The sequence below is a fragment of the Mytilus californianus genome, unplaced genomic scaffold (assembly GCF_021869535.1).
Source record: "Mytilus californianus isolate M0D057914Y unplaced genomic scaffold, xbMytCali1.0.p SCAF_6, whole genome shotgun sequence".
NCBI lineage: Eukaryota > Metazoa > Mollusca > Bivalvia > Mytilida > Mytilidae > Mytilus > Mytilus californianus.
In genome coordinates, this window is record NW_026262712.1 from 87,511,080 (window position 1) to 87,533,423 (window position 22,344).

At 31.3% G+C, this 22,344-nt stretch overlaps 1 protein-coding gene across 1 annotated transcript; it reads right to left on the reverse strand.

The window, feature by feature from the left end:
• Window positions 1-1,934: 1,934 nt before the first annotated feature.
• On the reverse strand, window positions 1,935-15,279 carry LOC127705949 (uncharacterized). The gene is made up of 9 exons (XM_052210332.1): window positions 14,745-15,279; window positions 13,024-13,142; window positions 10,877-11,001; window positions 9,473-9,870; window positions 6,377-6,430; window positions 6,006-6,144; window positions 4,563-4,678; window positions 3,832-3,904; window positions 1,935-2,579 (listed from the first exon to the last, which is right to left on the reverse strand). Exons 1-9 carry the CDS (start codon window positions 14,829-14,831, stop codon window positions 2,362-2,364), a joined length of 1,329 nt encoding a protein of 442 aa, XP_052066292.1. The 5' UTR covers window positions 14,832-15,279; the 3' UTR covers window positions 1,935-2,361.
• Window positions 15,280-22,344: the final 7,065 nt, after the last annotated feature.

Here is a 22,344-nt window from a genome sequence, read left to right on the forward strand (position 1 = left end):
ACCGGGTTGGCGAGAAAAAGGATGAAAGTAATCGAAAAAAATCGAAAATAAGAAGTTTACCTTGACTCAAGTACTTCACACTTTATATCAACAGATATTAGAATTGTTAGTATAAATGAACTTTTATCATATATGCCGCTAACAAGCTGTCGAAAAATCAATCTAATTAAAATTTAGAACTCGGATTTCGTTAAACTACGTATGTAAATCCGAGTTCTATATTTTAATTAGATTGTCGATAAATGAAGATCCAATCGACATCGATATCAATAATTGGAGGGACGATAAATTTCCTTTGAAAAGACATACTTTTCAAAGATCATTAACGATATCAGTCTAAACAAAAACTAAGTCATACTTACAGTTGAATATAGATAAAGAGAAATGTAGGATATACGTTGATATAGGCCGGATGTTGAATTCTAGATAGCAGACCATTTTCAGCGTAAATATTGTATTCTTTGAAAATTAGTTCTGGACAATGACACAGACGTACAATGTACGCCATTAAAAACCCAGTGCATAGTACCAACGCCAACCAATGAATTATTGGGTCATTACTTCGAAAAGTTAGGTTATTGATAGATTCATTCCAGAATATCTCCGGAATATACAAAAAATTATCAAATTAAGATACCAGATAATTTTGTAAGCCAAACGCGCATTTCGTCTACATAGCCATCAGAAAGGGCGCTCGAATTAAAACAGTTGGTAGGCCAAACACGAAGTTGTAGAGCAAATGTTAACTGTCGATATGAGCACGCCACACTTACTAAAACTAAGGTTACAAATAACTCAGGTTAAGTTGAGCTAAGGGGACGAGCAATTGATTTTGAGGGGAGGGGGAGGAGTTTAGAAACGAATACATAGACTAACCTAATAAGAACTGAAAATAAATATTCTTGCCCAAGACGGGAGGGATGAAAATAAATATTCTGCGTATCAATTTGGAGGAAATAATTATGTACAAAGTTAAAAATAACTTTTCGCGCGGCAATGTCGCATGATATAGATAAGCCGACATATAGCAACAGGTGAACTGAATATTCCGTCCGCAAAAAATAAAAAAATATGAATAAAAATAAGTTGGTAAATTATATTCTTTTTTTATATGCAGTATAAATGAGATACCGAACATAAACAATTACAAGACCAATATAAACATACTGCTGAAGATAATGTTAGATCACTTATGTCCATCCAGCAACAAACAACAATTATGCATAACCATAACAAAACTAGTCTCCAAAGAGCCTATGTCGCTCACCTAGGTCTATGTGCGGCTTATATAAACAATTGACATTCTCCAACATCGTATTATAATTTATAACTAAAATCTCTTTTTTTATTGAACTTCTATTTCTGGTATTTTTTTCTGTTTACTGTTTCTCTCTATCTTCTGTAATGCTTGTCCGATAACACAGAAGAAGGTAAAATTATAAAATCGTCATTTAAAGGCATTAACTCTACTACGAACTACAATTTCGTTTGTGCTGACCTTTTTGCAGATCTTATATTGCTGATCATTTTTGGTTTTAAAGTTTCTATATATCTATTATAGTTTTCAAGATAATTTGCAAAAACGAAAAAAAAAATGGCAAAACTCATCAATAAAGGTTAGTAGCTCCAATAAGACGTTGACTAACGTTTCCACCATGTAATGTATTTGTAGATCTTGTCTTGCTGGTCATTTTTGCTAAAGTTTCTATCTATCCCTAGTTTTCAACATGACAATAGATTAAAATTAAGAAGAAAAAATGGTAAAATTCGTCATTATCAGATTTGAAGTATGAACTAGTTGTCATATTTTGGCCTAATTACAACTGCTGAACGTTTCCTGTAAGGCTTAATTTGTTCAATTCTGCAATATACGACTTTGTGTGATCAATGAAATTAAAGTAATGCTCTTTGTAAGAAAAACTACTGCATGGAAACAAGCTGTAAATGGATGTTTTAATATAAAATATAAAACTCAATACAACATGTGATATGATACAAAAAATGATATAAAAAATGATATAAAAATGAATAAATTCAACCTTAAAAGTTAGGCTCTGTTATATAAAAAAGTTTACTACTTATTGTGCAGTTAATCTACATGTAATATAATATGTTAAGTAGAAAACACCTCCATTTAAAGTTTTCATAACAACAACTTTATTCATATAGTTTTCTCAAGACTTCGTTGTCATGGAAAAGCTTTACCTCGGATATTCTCATGATGACTCAATTTCCTAAGCGGAAGACATTCTATTTATAATTGCTCTTGCAAAATAGCACAATGCCATTTTGACATTTCTTACAATATTTTCTCTTGCTTTACTTCAATACAATACTCGCTTTATAAAAAACAGTAGTTGACTAAACCATATTGTTGTCTGTGCCACCCACATTAGATATTGTATTATTGTCTTCATCTGTGTAATTATGTACAGTCCGACAAGATGATCCATTTTCTACGGACAATGGTTCCGACGATGAACTTTCCGAAGATTTCTTGAACGGAGACAATGGTAAACTCTGTTTAATGTTTTCTTCAAAAATTTTGTTTTTCTTGTTCTGTTTCTGTTGAAGCAAGGCTTAAAAAAACAACAAAGAAGATGATAATTAAAATAAATTACACACGTTTGTTCGGACTATTAACGGGTAATTTTTTTAAACTTTATGGAATTTTAATGCATCTGGAAAATTTGGAACTGTATCTTAATCTAAAAAAAATTATCAAAAAATCTGATGTATATATAATTATCATATTCCGAGAGTCATAAACAATCTAAAAGCATGCCTAGATGTGTATAATGTACATATTTATAATGATTAATGATTTTACTTCCAAGAAAATCCTGGAAGCAAAGTCTTATTTTGAACGCTTTCTTCCACAGAGCATGCATACACACTATGCTTTCTAAGGCAAAAATTAATTTGTTAATTCCAAATTTTGGAGATGATAGGTAACACTTAGAGACACCCGATATAACATCATCAAGCTATATTTGGTAGGTATACTTTAAATTTTCTCATATTACAACATATTTTTACTTACATCTGGACATTGACAATGATGGTCGGTTCAGAACAAAACTTTTAAGAAAAGGGATGATTTCAGCTTTCAAATTGTGAACTTTCCATTTCTATATAGCAACATTCAAGCAGCACCTGCATACGGAGTATATATCGCCCATTTGATACGATATTCTAAAGCTTGCATTTCCTATCATGATTTCTTTGACAGAAGCTAGGTTATTGCTTACAAGGAAGCTAGCTTTTAAACCATTAATTGTCCAAATGCTAAAGTTGAAGTCATCCCTTTGAAAGTTTAACTGACGCCATCACGAGTTGTTGACCGTTACGGGATATCTGTGTTACAGATGACCACGAATATGTTCCAGTTGTCTTAAACACAATCATGTCTTCTTTTCTTGGACTGTGACATCACCTAATCTGGACCTACCATAAGTTAGACAACGCCGTCTGCCCTAATGGAGCAGGATCTGCTTACTAATCCGGAACACCTGATAAGTTTTGGTGGGGGTTCGTGTTGCCCAGTTTTTGGTTTTATATGTAGTGTTTTGTTAACTTGTTTGTCTTTACGACATTATTCTTTTTTTTTTGCCATGACGCTGTCAGTTTCAGTCAAATTATGAGTTTTGTATGTCCCCTTGGTATCTTCCGTCTCTATTTAATATGATAATGTTACTTTGTTTATTTATTATTTTTTCCGAAAAATCTTATATTATTGTATCATTTTTGTATCGATTACTGAGGTCTATTCACCGATATAGAATAATAACCAAAAAAATGTATACATAAATATATATATGAATATTGTACCTAAATGTTGAGATATTTTCGGTTCTGGAATTCCTCCGTCTATGGCCATCTTCTGTACAACATCCAAACATTGCTTGAAAGATAAAAATAACTTTGTAATTGCTATTATAGGGCTTATTTATCTAAAACACTTCTGCTAAAAATATAAAATTACTTTTGTGAAAGCTTTTAGGAAAAACTGAAAAATATTGAAAATAAAAAAAAAATAGATATTAGGACCGTTTTATTTTACTGGTTTAAAACATGTATTTAATCCTGGAATGAGTATATTCATATCTACAGGTATATTGAAGCAAATCAGAAGAATAACGAACTGGTTCTATTTTTTTTTTATCTATTTATTGTTTTATATAAAAAAATGTTTAGAATGTACTCATGGCAAACAGAAGACATTTAATCGATTCAATGAAGATGTGTTTATAGAAGCAATGCAACACATTTTGTCCAATAAGTGTATTATTTTTGTAAAAGGAGACAGATTTGTAAAAGCAAATTGCTTGTTTCTGAATCCTTAATATTATTTCATTTGTATAATATCGTTTAATGTTGATTTATCTGAATAAATATTGTTTAAACTAATGCAACACACGTTTTTTTAAATGGACACCACGGTAAAAATTGGCACTTGAAGTAAAACAAATTTCGACGAGACAAACGAACAATTTGAATGTCACTTTTGTATCTTTCGCCTCTCTCATATATCTATTACATATCAAAGTATATATACGTACCCGTAGGACTTTGGCTTCTGATTTAACTTTCTTAAGGTCATTAGCAATATTTTTCTTTTGTTTGTAGAGAAGTTTCATTCTGAAGTGTTCATGTTCTATAACTGATACAACTAGACCTAGAGAAAAATAATTTACATTGTACATTTAAAGACCTACCCTGAAAACTTCATTTTTGTTATTTAAAGTACATGTACTTTGGATCCGTTAAAAGTGCCTCTCTTTGTTTTGATACCATTCCTATCAAATCAATTACCTGCTACAGGTCCTAACCTCATTTAACTGACATGTGCATATTAGTGGATGGTATGTGTCTTATTAAATTTGGCGTTATATCTTATTTCGACTAAAACTTTAGATACAGACTATTTTCTTCGGGAAAATGCAATCGGACCTATGTTGGTGGACAGAAGTTCTTTCATCCATTTGAGGTTTTTAATATCCATGAAGAGGACACCAAAATGAACCGTGGCATACAGATATTTGAATATTACTCTCGGCTCATAATCAAATATGATACCATGATAAAAAAGTAAGACAAATTGATTCAAAAGATCAATTTATGCATGGCAGGAATCTATCTAGAATCTCCATGACAAGTAGAAACTAGAGGCCCCTAATTCGTCCCCACTTTACACATTAACTATTGACAAATTTAGCTTCAGATGACTGTGTTGTCATCAATCTCTAAATTTTCAAAAATTTCGCCTTGTTCTTTCAAAGGAGAAGCTGTTTGAAAGTTAGCAAATAACAATCGTGCAAAGAGCCTCTGCAATCCGATCGAAACCAAATGAATTTCATGTGTAGACAACTTTCTATATATTTTTGCAGCCAAGTTTAGTGAAAATTTGCCAAGCAGTTCAGAAGAGAATCGTACTCAATTGCCTTAAATTTGGTATAAATACACGATTTTATAAAAGACTGATGGCAAAACCGATAAAAATACATGTCTACTTTCAGTTTGCATTATAGTGAACAATTATATTACTGTATACGTTTCAATGCTCCTATACTAAACTAGTACGTGGTAGATTTTTCATTGTGTTGTTTTTTAATTCCCATAAAGACAGGCGTATAATTAATATGTAGCATTTCATTGGCATTGACACAACGTTAAACCGCTATCCAATCAATCATGCATCTATAGTGTTTCCTCCTTGTTTTGAGTTTGTGGTGTATACGTCAATGAAACAGCAACCCAACGACACAAAAAAATAGCTATATGTAAACATACGGTATTCAACAATACCTCAGACAGGTGTCAATACAGTATGTCAATTACGTATTACATATTTTCCCCCGAGTACATATTTCTGGATTCTAATTTTAGAGAATCTTGAAAGGTTCAATATGATGTAAATAAAATACTTGTAAAAAATTCTGCAGCTTTTCATTGTTCTACCATAATGCTATTTTATTTTATAATGTGATATAGACATTACTTACTGTTGACAACTCGGATAACTCTCCATGGCATCAGGAAAGCCAATATGATTACGAAGTCTTGGATTTTAAAAGCGCTTATTCCTTTCAAAAAGTAGACATCAACAAACAAAGAGCAAAATACAACCATACAATCAAACATCTGAAATAAAAGAGAACATTGACGTCCACCGTGAGTTGAACTGATTATTTTTAAAATTATTTGATATTGAACGACTGCAAATAATTTATGTGAAAACTTGTTGCCTTGATGTAGACGTTATGCTTACACAACTAAATATGTACTCTCATTACGGAAAATCTAACTGAACATATAAAAGAAAGAGTATGATCTCTTTGCAAACGTAGAAGAAAATGATATAATGGTAACTTACTTCTAATTTTCTTTCGAAGAATGCTTTCCCATAAGAAAATATCTTAAACAGATTCTGTAAGAAACAAAAAGATTAGTTTGAGTAATATTGTCATATGTATATATATATATATATCCATTTACATATAAAGAGGTACAGCTAATTCCCCCTGAACTGCTATCACTCACAGTGATAATTAATGGATTTTGCCACAATTTATGTATTTGTCCATCATTTTGAAATATTAATATGTAGTTCTATGCATTCTGTTGAAGACAATTTTAATGAATATTGCAAATTTTACCAGAGTTTGTAAAATTTTGCATCGAAGGACACACTCAACCAAAATGTATTGAATTGTATCTGAAAAAAAAACAATTCAAGGGGGATATAAAAATAAGAAGATGTGGTATGATTGCCAATGAGACAACTCTCCAAAAGAGACCAAATGACACAGAAATTAACCTACATAGCATTACTTCCGTTAAGAAATTGGTTTTGGTTTAAGAATCATTCTTATTCATGTTGAAAAATACTCGAAATTTGTCAAAATCTTTCACATTGGTAGTATTGAGTCTCTTTAGACATTCATAATTCAGCTACAAGCTGAAATTTGACATACTGTTGTTACAACCAGAAACTTTACATATAGAGCTATGATACTAGTATTTTAAATTTTAGTAAAGATTACAGAAATTTATCATGGAAAGGGCCGTGGTATGAAATAAATTTAGCCGGGAGAAATTGGTGCCACCTTCATACGAAATTGAGCGTTGGCATGTATCGTCAAGGTCGTCAGTAATCAAAATTGTTTCTGGTTTATTTTTGATGTTGTTGGGTTGATGTGTCATTGGCGCATATCCCATAACTTCTTGAATTCATAATCAAGCTTTTGTAAAATATCAGTCGTTGGTCAAAAATTGAAGTTTTTATAATGACGTAACTAATTAGTACAGAGAACGAACTAAAAAGGAAAAGGTCCACAGTATGTTGAGTGGTGATATTTTACATTATTATACTTCACTTTAAAATGCCAGACTTTGGTTGGATAATACGAGGGAGAAAATTTACTCCATCCCATGGCTTAGCCTGGCATCCCGGCCCGATCTAGCTGCGCGTCGCAAGGGCCAGGTGGGGAACAAATACCACGTGATCGATTCATAGCCTGGCATCCCGGCCCGATCTAGCTGCGCGTCGCAAGGGCCAGGTGGGGAACAAATACCACGTGATCGATTCAGTGCCAGTTGACTCTGAATCTAAAGTGAGGCTGAATAAATATTTGCATAAATTTTGATGTTTGATGTAAACCAGAGATTTCAAACCAATGATTAAGAAACATTGCTTCTGATTCAATACATTTTGCTCTCAGATTGACGAGTCCCCATTGTCAGTAATATAATAAAATAAATATATATTAAACAGTATAAATAAATACTAGTATGTGTAATCAAAAGAAACTTTGAAAAATGTTGTACATTTAATATATATTTTATCAGGAAGGATTATATGGGGTAAGAGTCAACGAAACAACTCTTTATTTATAAAAATCAAATTTAATAAATATTGTAATTGTCTAATGTAATTATAATTTAAAATAGATGTACGATGGTGTATCTTCGCACATGTACACATCATTTGAAATGTAACCCCTCTCCCAAAAAAAAAATAACTGCAATTTTTGTTGGCATTTACTGTTTATGTTTTTTTCCATATATATTTTGCCCTTTGAGATACATGTGTACATGTAAATTAGGTCGTAAAAGTAAAATCCAATTCACACCTTGGTCATGTGAAATCTTAAACTTTTAACTTTCTCACCAGTTGATTACTGATAAGAATTAACCCTTTTCTGCTTACTAATTATCATCATACTAATAATTAGATATGATAACACTGTACATCAATTCATAAAGAAAAATAAATACAGTCTAATTTTTACTAATTGATGTTAAACAAAAATTGATTGGATACAGATGTAAAACAAACATTGCGCGACAAAATTAGTATTAACCAATCATTGACAGGCAGGACATTGATACACGCCTGGCTATACTGACAGATTAGCCAGGACCCCAGGCTACCCATGGCTATGTCACCCTCTCGTGTAGACCAATTAAAAACCGATAATTTATAGGACATCGAATAGAATTTACAAAAAAAACAAAGACAATGCTCAAGTTCTACGTTTTGGCTTGAGAACTTTTTCATATATATAGACTTTCAAACTAAAAAAACACATCTTGCTTCACTTTTGTTGTTTTATTGTTTTTTTTTCTCTAATTACCGTAACGTCTTTATGCGCATGACGTAATAGTTAAGTACTTTCAATTAAAGATTTAAAAGACAATAATGATAGCACATTCAGTATGAAAAATTGAATATGATATCCGTCTCATGAAAAAAATGATAATTTATTTTATCGTCTCCTTCAAGTATTTTTCATGTCAGTTTTTAAAATGTTTTTGAAGCTTATCAAACTTATATATCACCAGAACAAAACATTATTTTGTCGTTGATGACTCTGGTTAAGGTTTTCGAAGTCACAAAGCCGTGATACGGAGAAAGAGTTGAGTAGAACGAAAGAGAAATATGGAAAAACGATTAAAATTTTAAACCATTATATTTCATCATACATATTTTGATATGCTTCCAATTGAGAAACTGCTTTTTCATAACGTCTTAATTGGAAAGGATTTTTTTCCTTTCTGTATATGTAAACATTTTGCCCAGACTTTGGGAAACCTATGGGTTTCAGTTATAACCACTTTTGATAATGCTAATATTTATTTTTATCCAAATGATATGTAATTTTTTGGCACAAAATTAAAACATTTATATAAACACCACTTACTACTTTATCAAATACTTTTTATAGGCATTTTTTTTTAACATGCATTTATTCCGATAGCAGAAACTAATGTTTTTAGGTGGCACATTATCTCATATTGCAAATTATTTTTCTGTTAATTTCCATCTGCATTTTCCTTTATCCTATAAAGTCTTGTCTGGATTAAGATCTTTCAACTTATTGCGTTTTTGTAAGTGTAGAGATGGAAAGATCTGAATGGTAAAAATTGTTTTGGTTGCATGCTTTTTTAGAATAGAAAGTTGACTCACCTCTGCGGCTAAAATACAAAGAATTGAAATGCTGGCTTTGTGGAAAGCATGTGCTAGGACTTCCTCTATAGGATGATCCTCTACATGACGATTATTGTGGAAATGTGTATGGTTTATTCTGTCATTTATAAACTTGTCAATGTGTGACGGTAATTCTGCTTCTCTCTTCACAATACTATGTTGAAGAGACAATTTTGTTATATTTTTCGCAGACAATTTATCTTGTAACGACTTGCTGTGAGCCATCGTAAAATTGTCCCAGTCTATTTGAGCATGTAAAATATTGTCATACAGTGGTTCAATATCGGATTTTCCTATGTTATAAAGCACATTAGGGTACAGAATTTTCATTTCTGTGATGAAAGTGTGAGTTACGTCTTCATGTGACTCCATCAGAGCTGAAAAGTAGAATAAGAATCATTTTATGATAGTCTGTAATGACGGTTTTTTGTATCAGCATTGTTATCGCATCCTGTTAAAAGTGATTACTTAAGGTTGACGAGTTACATTGCACTAAGTGAAAACCTATTTCAGATACCTCTTGGACATGTTTTTGTCTAAGATATCCATTTATTTTTTTTTTATCTCATACGAGATAATGGATTATATCCTCTACATGATAGCGTTAAAACAAAATGTTAATGCATAATGCGAAAAAAAATACTGATTCGATTTAATAAGTTTTTGTCGAAGATATCCTATTTGGGTTTTAGCTCATCGTGACTATTTCTGACTATTTCCAGTAGCATCATCTACAATTACGTTGAAACACTAGGTTAATACATAATGCAAATGGAGATAATTGTCTAGACAAAAACATTTTATTGTTGCTATGTGACAATGTACTGCTGTATATATTGTTTTAATTGATAATTATTTCCATTCACTAATACAGAAAATATACATCAGTAAATAAGCAAACCAATCATAACTTGCATTATTACTGATTTCATACATTACCTTTCTTTAGATTAAAATTGGAAACCCATAAAAGTCCTCCTATAACACCATAAAATATACTTTACAAGTTTATAGAAAAAAATCTTTTTTCAGGTGAAAAGGAGATGTCGTTTACACGTCAATGAAGACAGCAACCCAATGACACGAATAACAAAACAAATATTGTTGAACTTGTTTAAAACTCATTGAGTTCATTTGTAAAATTGGTGACATAGTATAAAAAAGAAGATTTGGTATGATTGCAAATGAGACAACTCTTCACAAGAGACCAAATGACACAGAAATTAACTACTATAGGTCACCGTACGGCCTTCAATAATGAGCAAAGCCCATACCGCATAGTCAGCTATAAAAGGCCCCGAAATGACAACACTTTTTGTAACTTTTAACTGGAAGTATGATGTTTTTAGCTGATGGATTTCATGTCTAGAGTTTGAATCTCACCTTTGATGTAGTACATGTCAAGTACCAGTTCTCCAAGAACAAGGATACAGTCGATTATATTCAGCATAACAACACACAACAAGACGGGTTTAGTGTGAATTAACTTTTCTCCTTTCATTTGTGCTCTGAAATTAAACATAATAGACATTTAAAGTTTGATGATTGCCAAAAAAAAGAGGAAAAACATCACATTTTGAATGTAAATAAACATTAAATTTAGCATTCCTTCGATATAAAATATACATGAAATAAATGACCGGAATCAATTTGGGCCATTACCGTTTTACCGGTTTTTTTTAAATACATCAATTCCACCGCTCTCTATTTTTGTGGTATTACAGTATGTGTTTGTAAAGCTTCGTCTTTTCACAATACCCATTGACCAAAATGTTTTTCCTATTTCCAGTTTAAAGTCATCTCTACAATATGATCAACTTGTGAACATTTTAGCCCATTGATAGTGAATAAATAATTGCAGTGTAATGAAAACAGATTTAGCCATCCAATTCCAGTGATTGACTGACTGTTTTCTTTTCAATGTGGACTGATTGAATAGATAGTGATTGCCAGGAACACTTATTCAAGAATAGTATGACTTGGATATGGAGACTTCTATTATTATTATAAAAATAAGGAGATGTGTTATGATTGCCAATGAGACAACTATCCACCCAAGTTCAAATGAAGTGGATGTAAGATATTATAGGCAACCGTCCGGCCTTCAACAACGAGAAAACCGTATACCGTAAAGTCGACTTTAAAACGCACCGACATGAAAAATATTAAACAATTCAATTGACAAAACTAACGGCCTAATTTATAACAAAACAATTAACGAAAAAACTAATATGACATGAACCAATGACAACCACTGAACTACAGGCTCCTGACTTGGGACAGGCGCATAAAGAATGTGGCGGTGTTTTACATGTTTGTAAGCGCCCAACCCTCCCGCTAACCTGGGACAGTAATGTTACAGCACAACATAAGAACAAAATACCAATTTATATATTTTTAATTTATTGGTATGTGTTCTGAAAAGAAAACTGAAATTCATTTGTAAAATGAGTGACAATTTTGGGAAAAATGTTAATTGAACAATTATATCAAAGTAAGACCCCTAATTTTCAAGTGGAAGTAGATGATATCAGGTAACACTAATTAAAGTAAAGTCTAATTAAAACTAACTAGCTGTCATTAACTGCGAGTACTCTCAGATCTGTACGTCGTGTCTTTTTGTTGTGGAGATGTATAAGTACCCTGCCACGTCCACTCTCTGTTTTTGTTAGATGTATTTCTATTTGTATCCATATGATGAGTAAAGCCTTGTTTAACTGATTTTTATAGTTTGTTCTTATGTTGTATTGTTACACCACTATCCCAGGTTAGGGGGAGGAATTGCGCCTTTAAACTAGTTTAACTCCGCCACATTTTGTATGTGCCTGTCTCAAATCAGGAGCCTGTAATTCAGTGGTTGTCGTCTGTTGCTGTGTAACATATTTGTTTTTCGTTCATTATTTTGTACATAAATTAGGCCGTTAGTTTTCTCCTTTGAATTGTTTTACATTTGTCATTTCGGGGCCTTTTATAGCTGACTATGCGGTATTGGCTTTCCTAATTGTTGACGGCCGTACGGTGACCTATAGTTGTTAATTTCTGTGTCATTTGGTCTCTTGTGGAGAGTTGTCTCATTAGCAATCATACCAAATCTACTTATTTTTTTATATTGAATTCAATTGAAACTACAAAGATTCTGTATAAAACAAATGCAATCAAAATGGATGTGTTTCTTCAAAAAGGTTGACTGCCACTGACTTCTTCCATCCGACACGGCAATAATCCCGCTGAGTTGGATAGATTTGGGAAATAGTGAGGCGTCTATATGACCATACGGGATATACAAATACCCAGTAGTGTCCGATCCTACTGGAAACGTTAAATCCAACGAAGGCACGTGTTCGAAATTATGAAAGCGATTTCTCTGCATTTTAATAGACTTTCTACTTCAGCCTTTTAGGTCTAGCTGCTTATTTTCAGTTAAATATGTACACTAGACGATAAGCAGACGGCAGCAATCAATCAACCAAATGTGTCCCGTTAAGCTGCTTGTACATTTAACAACTAAAAAGGGAAATACATCTACCTACCTTTCGATCATTGTTTTCGGAGCCCTATTTTCTCTCTCGATTGCATGCTCCAATTGTTGTTCTGTTTTATCTAAAACAGTATGACATCTTGCTAAGGCAAGGGTTCCTGAGGCAAGAGCCTATGGTAGAAGAAAGAGTAACACAATGCAATTACGTTTTTATATTTTAAACAAGCGATTTTATAATTTCAAACTTTTGTGATTGTAACTTTTATGTTAAAATAGAACGGTTATATTTATTTCTTAGACATATGTTCATGTAAATGCTTTCTTATAGAAACAGGTCTAGATAGGGATCAATTAATGCAAGCCGTTCTCGTCAAAACTATGTTTAAACCATTTTTCGAAAAATTAACACACTGAGAGTTTAAAAAAACACAGTGAGATTAAAAAACCTAAAGAACACACACTGAGAATTAAAAATTACACACTGAGATTTCTTAAAAACGCACTGAGATTACAAAAAATGAAAAACACACACTGAGAATTGAAAATTACACACTGAGAATTGAAAATTACACACTGAGAATTGAAAATTACACAATGAGATTTCAAAAAGACACACTGAGATGAAATAAACTGAAAAACACACATTGAGAATTTGAAACTACACACTGAGACTTTAAAATTACACACTGAGATTTGTGCGCACTTTTTATGCGCACATATCTAATTAGCATACTCAATCTGAATCTATTACAAGCTTAAAACAACTAGGGGACAGAACTCGTTAGTTCTTCAATTTGGCGCTATATGTTTTATAAAAAACATAAAAAGTACAACGTATAGAAAAACTACGGTTTTAAAGACCAATAGAACAAGAAAAATACCCACTTACTCTCTTTACAAAATATAACCAAATGGAGAAACTTTATTAAGATTATAAGAACACATTGGAATAATCTGCAAAATTACAAACAATGCAGTGAATTTTTTTCCCAAGTGCCTATTATAGCATATAAACGTAACAAAAATATAAAGGATTACCTTGCGAAATCAGGGTAACAATTGAAAGACTTTTGAAAAGGGACCATGCTTAAACAGTTTTAAGCAAAACATATCGATATACTGTTAGTAATAATCTGAATTATAGGCAACAAACTTATGAATATGAGTTAGCAAAAAAAGTTGTTAAGTCTTGAAATTTATTACGAATGTTGGTTGTAGGAACCGCATTTCATTATAATGGCAAGAGTTCGGGAGACCAAGATATTAATTTGTTGAATAATTCATCTCATGAATATTCATTAGTAATTTGCATATTAATCTCAGTGTGTATTTTTGAAATCTCATTGTGAAATTAACAATTCTCAGTGTGTGTTTTCCATTTATTTCATCTCAGTGTGTCTTTTTAAAATCTCAGTGTGTAATTTTAAATTCTCAGTGCGTGTTTTTCATTTTTTTTAAATCTCAGTGTGCAATTTTAAAATCTTAGTGTGTAATTTCGATTTCTCAGTGTGTTATTTTAGGTTCTTAAATCTCAGTGTGATTTTTTTTAATTCTCAGTGTGTAATTTTTTCGAAAAAATGGTATAAACATAGTTTTGACGAGAACCGCTTGCCATAATCAATCACATAAAATTCATTGTATTTGAAAATTTAAAAAAAAAAACATGTTTTGAACAACAAAAAAATCCTCCTTCTTATTTTCTGTCCTAGTTTTTAATGAAGAACAAATGTTTCATTCCAAAACAGTTGTTTAAAAAAGTCAAAATGTATTTACCTGAAGACCTTTAGCTGGCTTTTTCTTCATCATATGTATCCTTCTGACCTCGGCTGAAACATATATGTCACGAAAAGATTTGTGCATTGTTTTTTTAAAAAATAATTACATGTCTAACTTAGGCACTTCCAAAACATTTACAGTTAACTATTTTGTTACAAATTTTTATACAAATCTATATAATCGATGATTAGCCTTTGTTTTCAATCTCTATATTAGATAAACACTCGTTTTGAAATCAATTATTTATAACCTTTTCTCACAAGTCAACCAGAAGCTGTAATAATTGTGTCCGAGTATCGGAAGGCATGACAATGATTACATATGTAAACTATTAACTTGGACCAAGGAGCCTCCTTCATATAAACTTATAGGTTATATGTAAAAATAGAAAGAAGAAAAAGAGGCATTCAATCGTCATGGGAATATGCTATATTATAAGACTATTGTGTATACCTTCCAGTTGTATTTACGGAAGCGGAAAACATAAGTTACCTGCTGAACTGATGAAAGTTGATCATTATTGATTTATAAAACCGAGACAGCTCACAGTACGACAGTCTGAAAACTAACTTAATCATATTATGGTAATTATTCAAAAGTCTTTTCTGATTAACTCAACACAAATAGTCTTGTAGATATCTGATAAGAGAATAGCGTGTACCGTATCACCAGAGCTGTGACTTACACGCCAGATCAGAACAGAAACTCGACAAGGTTAAACACGTTATTGTTAATAGTTTTCTCCTTTGAAATAATACTATTAATTCAATGATATAATCTTTTAATTATGAAGATTTACTAATCGTTTATGTTGCTTGGAACTAAATCTATTGAAATATATGCATTTTCCCTTAACCCATATAACCCAAACTCTTAACACTTTTTTTGCATAGTAGGTTGCCCCACATTTCCTTTAAATCAATAGAAGCCTTTTATGTTATAAGATGTCTTTCTATTTTTTTTGTCTTTGTGGTGTCTTCCCATTGTGTATACCCCACATTACTTTCTCAGTAAATTTGATTTACGTTTTATATCATCACCATTTATATCACAACAATATTGTTAACCATAAGGCGTTGGTGATGGATTTCATTCCTTAATAAACTGTCAAAGTTTATTGGATGTATGAACACTTGTAACTTTAAACTTGGACTTTATGAATCTTTTCATCTTGAAATACGTAAACCATCGTTTTGAAATGAAAGCATAACCAAAAGTAAGAAAATGTGGAGAGGATAAGATTCATTCAAAATCTGCGAGTTTAAATCTAATGATGAAAGGTATCTTATATAAAGACATAGCTTCCGATCTTGTTGTTTTTTAAATGATATTTGATAGACGATTTCTTTATTTCGCTAAACATTTTGGAAGTAAAGATTATATCACATTTTTGTCATATAGTCTTCAACAATATGTGTCTTTACAAATGTCAAGCTCTGTATTGGTAAAAATAGAAACAATCAAAGAAAAGTCATGGTTTCATTAAGGGAATAGTTTCATGCAATTAGTAGGTAAATGTGATTTCATACTATTTGACAGGGAAATGGTCTCATACTTTTTGACAGGGAAATAGTTTCATACTATGACAGGGAAATGGTTTCATACTTTTTGACAGGGAAATGGTCTCATACTATGACAGGGAAATAGTTTCATACTATGACAGGGAAACGATTTCATACTATTTGACAGGAAAATGGTTTCATACGTTACCAAATCCCTTGATAGAAATTTTTTTTATGCAAAACAACAGGAGAAAATGAAATTATCGATGCTGGTTGAATTGATTATGATGATTATGATAATGGATGATTGTTTAAATTATAGTGGCAATTTAAAATGCATATTCAAGGCGAGAACATGTAAGTGTGAAATGAACATGAACCCCCAACGACACGCTGAGTCAGATATTTTACATGCTAGTTCGCAAGGTAGGGAGACATGTCAACCTACTCGGAAACATTGTTTTAACTCCGAGCCGACCACTCTTTTCTTGTACTTCTAAATGCCGTGCTTAGCGGGTAAGCTAGATAAATTGACATGACATATATGTACACTGAAATAATTAGTCGATTGTTGTGAAATAAAAGTTATTGGGAAAATTAATTTATACACAAGGAAAATGTGTTATCAGTAATGGACAATACAATACTTAAAACTGTTTTCAAATAAACTTAATCACACAAAAAAACAAACAAAAAACAACAAAAAGACCCAAAAAAATTATATAAAAAAAACCTAGCAAATACCGATGAAAACATCATGACAGATTTTTACTTGACATCACAAACTGTACAAAATCCTGACCTCTTAATTTACTTGTCTTTGTTTTATAATCCTTGTCACAAAAAAATCAGTCCATTAAAAAATCCGCCAATTTCAGACTGAATAGAAAACACCACGACTAATATTGACGTCCAAAGATTGAGCGGCCAGATTGAAGTTGTGTAACTTTTCTTCTGGATGATCTTAATCTGATCCGGATGAAAACCCCAGGATACGGTCTGATTAATCCTTCCCCGGTACGGTATTAATTAACCGTTCACTTCGATTGAAATACATTTTATTATTCTATGATATTTGAATACATTTGACAGTATACTTTTCCAAGGTTAAAGTTTATTGAAAATACTTCATCGCTGTAATATTATGTAGATCAAATCTAATTCAAAACCGATCTCTTAACGCTCCCGTTTCTGATATGTCGCGTGGATAAAACCTCTGAAAATTCAGACAAGTTCAAGATTCAAAAATAACAACAATTTTCAAAAATTGATCGGTGCAGATTGATTTAAAGCCAAACGCATTTTTTTAAAATGAAAATGAGTAAACCATGCAAAGCGTATTATACTACAACAATATTATTTGCATATTTAAAATGCATTGATCGTATAAACTTGCCTTTATACAGTCTTTTGTCGTATTATTTATTTCACACAAGGGTCACTTTCAAAAAGTTTTCAAAACTTTACGTCACTATGACAATTATGCATATGTGTTCTTTTGAGTTCTAATAATATGAACTGATACGCATAAAGATGGCTCATAACTGCAATTTTGGTAAATTTTGCAAACTACTTGCGGTATGGGTTTTGCTCATTGTTGAAAGCCGTACGGTGACATTGTTAACTTCTATGTCATTTGGTCTCTGGTGAAGAGTTGTCTCATTGGCAATTATAACACATCTTCTTGTTTTCATACTAGTAATTATCGCACAAATAAACGAGGAGGACATTCTTAGCCATATCAAAAATTATACAGGAAGAAAAGCTATGTTTTGTCTTATAAATCATTACAAATTCTTTCATGTCCCTAGATGCAAAATTTAACAAAAATATGTAGAATTTGCGATATTGTATCAAATTTGTCTGCAATAACAATTATATAGCGCCGAATATCATTTTGATATTATGGATATGTAATAAAATAATTGCAAAATCTTTTATTTATATTATCAAGGCTACGTGGTTAGCGGAGAAGCAGTAACTATTAATTTTAAACTCTTTTATTTCATCCGACCGGGATCGAACCCACGACCCCCTGCACTCGAGGTGACAAGCCAAAAAAACGAGCATCCAAAAACAAGGGAGATAAACCTTGGTTTAACCTTGAGTGCAAAATTTGAGAGACAGAATTTTAGAAAATTTAAGCGCAAACTGAAGGCCTTGAATTCAAAAAATAACAAAGCTTGTGGTGATGATATGATTATTAACGAATATATTAAGAATTCTAGCGATTTTTTTATTGATGTTTATGCTGCATTGTTTAACTTGATTTTTAGAACTGGAATAGTACCAGTATCTTGGGTGATTGGAACGATCAAGCCATTTTATAAAAACAAAGGCAATAAATTTGATCCTAAAAACTATAGACCCATTACTATTGTAAGTTGTATGGGTAAATCATTTACAGCTATTTTAAGTAATAGACTTGCAAGGTTATCTGATGAAGTTTTACTACTTAATGAAAATCAGTGTGGATTTCGAAATGGTTACTCAACTAGTGATTGTATCTTTACACTACACTCTTTTTTTGAAATTTTGAAATTAAAAAAGAAAAAAATGTTCTGTGCTTTTGTCGATTTTTGAGGATGAATTTGATACAGTGACTAGAGATGCTTTATGGTATAAGATGCTTGTAAATAATATTAATGGTTATATGTATAAAATTATCCATAACATGTATGATGATATAAAATCATGCTTGTCATACAATGGTGAGAAATCTGATTATTTTCCAAGCAACATTGGTCTACGCCAAGGGGAGAGTTTATCTCCTTTTCTTTTTTCGTTTTTTTTGAACGATTTGGAAGATTTCTTTTGTAAAGGGAATTTGATAGGCTTAAACACTATATTAGATACCATAGAAGACGAACTAAACATATATGTTAAACTGTTTGCAATTCTCTACGCAGACGATACGGTTTTAATGGCTGAATCAACCACAGAACTTCAATTACTATTAGACAAATTTGAATCATATTGTAATGTTTGGAAAATGAAAGTCAATGTAGACAAGACTAAAATCATGATTTTTTGTAGTGGTAGACATCCGGTTAACCTTAAATTTAATTTTGGTAACTCTGACTTAGAAATTGTTAATGAGTTTGATTATCTTGGGATTTATTTTTCTAAAAATGGCTCATTTAAAGCAAATAAGAAGCATCTCGCAGAAAAAGCTACGAGAGCCATGTATGAAGTTATCAAAAAGGGAGAAAGCATGGCTTATCAATAAGCTGTCAATTAGATTTATTTGATAAATTGGTTAAACCTGTTTTACTTTACGGCTGTGAAATTTGGGGATTTGGAAATAATGGTATATTAGAAAGAGTTCATTTGAAATTTTGTAAACTTCTACTCCATCTAAAATCTTCCACTCTGAATTGTGTCATATATGGAGAATTAGGACGTTATCCTATTAGCTTAGATATCAAAGTTCGCATGATTTCATACTGGGCATATTGATTTTTAGCAAACCCAGTAAATTATCAACAATAGCATACAAATTAATGTTTAGTTTATCTCATGGAAACAATGTTAGATTTTATTGGATGAAATGTATAGAATCTATTCTAAATGATACTGGTTTATCTTATGTATGATTAATTCAAACTTGTATAAATGAAATTTGGTTAAAGACTGTTGTTAGAACATCTCTCCAAGATCAATTTAAACAAACATGGTACTCAGATATTCAAACGAACTCAGAAACATTAAATTACCGCCTTTTTAAGGAACTTTTCGGATTCGAAAAGTATTTAGATATTTTGGAACCCCATGATATTTATATTTTATGTCAATTTAGACTAATTAACCACACTTTACCGATAGAAAGTGGTAGATGGAAAAAAATTCAGAGAGATAAAAGAATATGCGAACTATGTGACTTAAAAGAACTTGGAGATGAATTCCATTATGTAATGAAGTGTAAATTTATGGCTATAGAAAGATAAAAGTATATTGATAAAAAGTATATTGATTATCCAAATATAATTAAATTTAAGGAAGTAATGAATATGACAAAACAATCATATTTAAAAAAGCTATGTACATTTATAAGGCATATTAATTCATGTGTGTGTTCTCCTGGCTAAATTCAGCTTAGATTTGTAAATAGTGTACATATTATGTTTATTTTAATTCATAACTGTACTATTCTTTTAATATAGCTTCTGTATACCATTGTATTGACGAAGGTTTGTCAGAATAAAGATATATAGGTGACAAGTAGAGAGAGGCGTCTAGAAAGTATAGGAAAAAAAACCAGACCACTTCAACTTGTTAGATCTCTTTGGACCTTATAAGAACTGATATGATGTTCTATTGGTCGTTTTTTATTTTGAATTTTAAAGGAACGCATGAAATCATTTTGTTATTGAGTATTTTCAAATGTTAGCCTCGTCATCTTTATAAATCAAATACCATACTCTCCTGACTGTTATTTCGGTGATAATGGTGACAAGGGTTTCCAAGACTTTATGACTTGTCTTACTGTTAAAGGTTAAATGTTTGAATGCATATTATGTCTTTCCGTTTTTTCTTCAAATAATAAAAGGACACACAGCAATATAAAAATGTAAAAACAAACAGAAAAATATATGCTTACCCGCTGAAATTGGTTTCAAAAGGGGATCAGAACTTTTTACGGTTGATTCCATGTTCTATTTTTCTCTTATGACATTTTTATTGCTTATTACGTTTAAAATAATTTAATCAATACATACTCTGAGTAAAAATATTACATAATTTTGAAGAAAAATTATCGTAACAAAAGACTATGTGGTCTATTTATTATGTAAACATAGACATTACCGCGTAGATTTAATTAGATTGGACTACGATTGTTTGTGTAGTGGGAAATGTACTGACAACAAATTATCGCATTTGCAAACACCTCGAGCCCTAAACTGGTCCGCAATTTCATCTTAAAGCTCCACTAGTAATGAAATTAACATCTTGAAAATATCAGTATAATGAATAAACCTCTTTTAATATCAGTGAAATGAAATTAACATATTTGGAATATTAGCGTAATGAAATTAAGATCTTTAAAATATCAATGTAGCAAGCTTCAACTGCATTTTTTTCTATAAACAATGAGAATGAGACAATATGCATTTTGTTTTTCAAAAAGTGTAGCGATAGGCGACCACACATTGTGGGCAGTTTACTTGAAATCGGAGAACTTCGTAAAACACTTTCAAAACTGGTGTATGCAAATAGCTTGCGATTCTGGACGAACATTATGATGATACTTTCCACTTTTGTTTTATCAATATACAGCAGAGATTAACATATTTAAAATATCAGTATAACAAGTTTCTACTGTAATGTTCCTATAAGCAATGAGAATAAGAAAATTTGGTTTTTACATTTAATATGAAAAATGTTTAAAGATATTTTTTAATGTATGATAGTTGTGGGTTCGAAATAACTTGTAATCACTGGCAAAGAGAGAGAGAGAGAGAGAGAGAGAGAGAGAGAGAGAGAGAGAGAGAGAGAATTTAAAATAAAAACTCCGGAAAAAAATAATCTAGATAATAAAAAGTTTAAGGAAACCATTTCAATTAGTTGGACTTTTATCTTTCGGACTTTTAATACTACACCTCTAACTAATACTTTCACATGTAATTATCTTTTGGTTTAAACAGATGTTTTAACTAATCTCATACTGGACTTCGTAACTACGTGTCGTGTCGTCGATTAACTTAGCAATAAACAAATTTGCTTAATCTATAGTTACATGTATTTCTTTATTATTAGGTTTTATATACTTCGTACAATAATTTGTAGTAAGTTTTGGAAAAGGACGCTGACCGTTAACACCGAACTCACTATTGTAAAATGTTATATACGACTCGAATCTTCATTTGATAACCAGCAAATATTCTGGTTATGATATTAATTCAAGCATTTGTAAATGTTGCAGTAAATTAAGGTTTTTATAGCAGACTAGTTTTTGTTTTAATTTGAAATGCATGGAGGAGAAAATATCCAAACAAATGACTACATACCTGCATATTTACTGTTTAATTATAATAATAAAGCTATGTTATCCCTATCTTCCAACGTTTCCGCTGAAAATAAAACAATGAAAAAAA

Coding starts and splice junctions, on each gene's coding strand:
- LOC127705949 (XM_052210332.1), bottom strand. CDS start 14,831: ATGCACAAATCTTTTCGTGACATATATGTTTCAGCCGAGGTCAGAAGG. Junction 6,431..9,472: donor TTTGTATTTTAGCCGCAGAG/GTGAGTCAACTT, acceptor TGTTTCTTACAG/AATCTGTTTAAGATATTTTC. Junction 4,679..6,005: donor AGTTATCCGAGTTGTCAACA/GTAAGTAATGTC, acceptor ATTTTTCTCTAG/GTCTAGTTGTATCAGTTATA.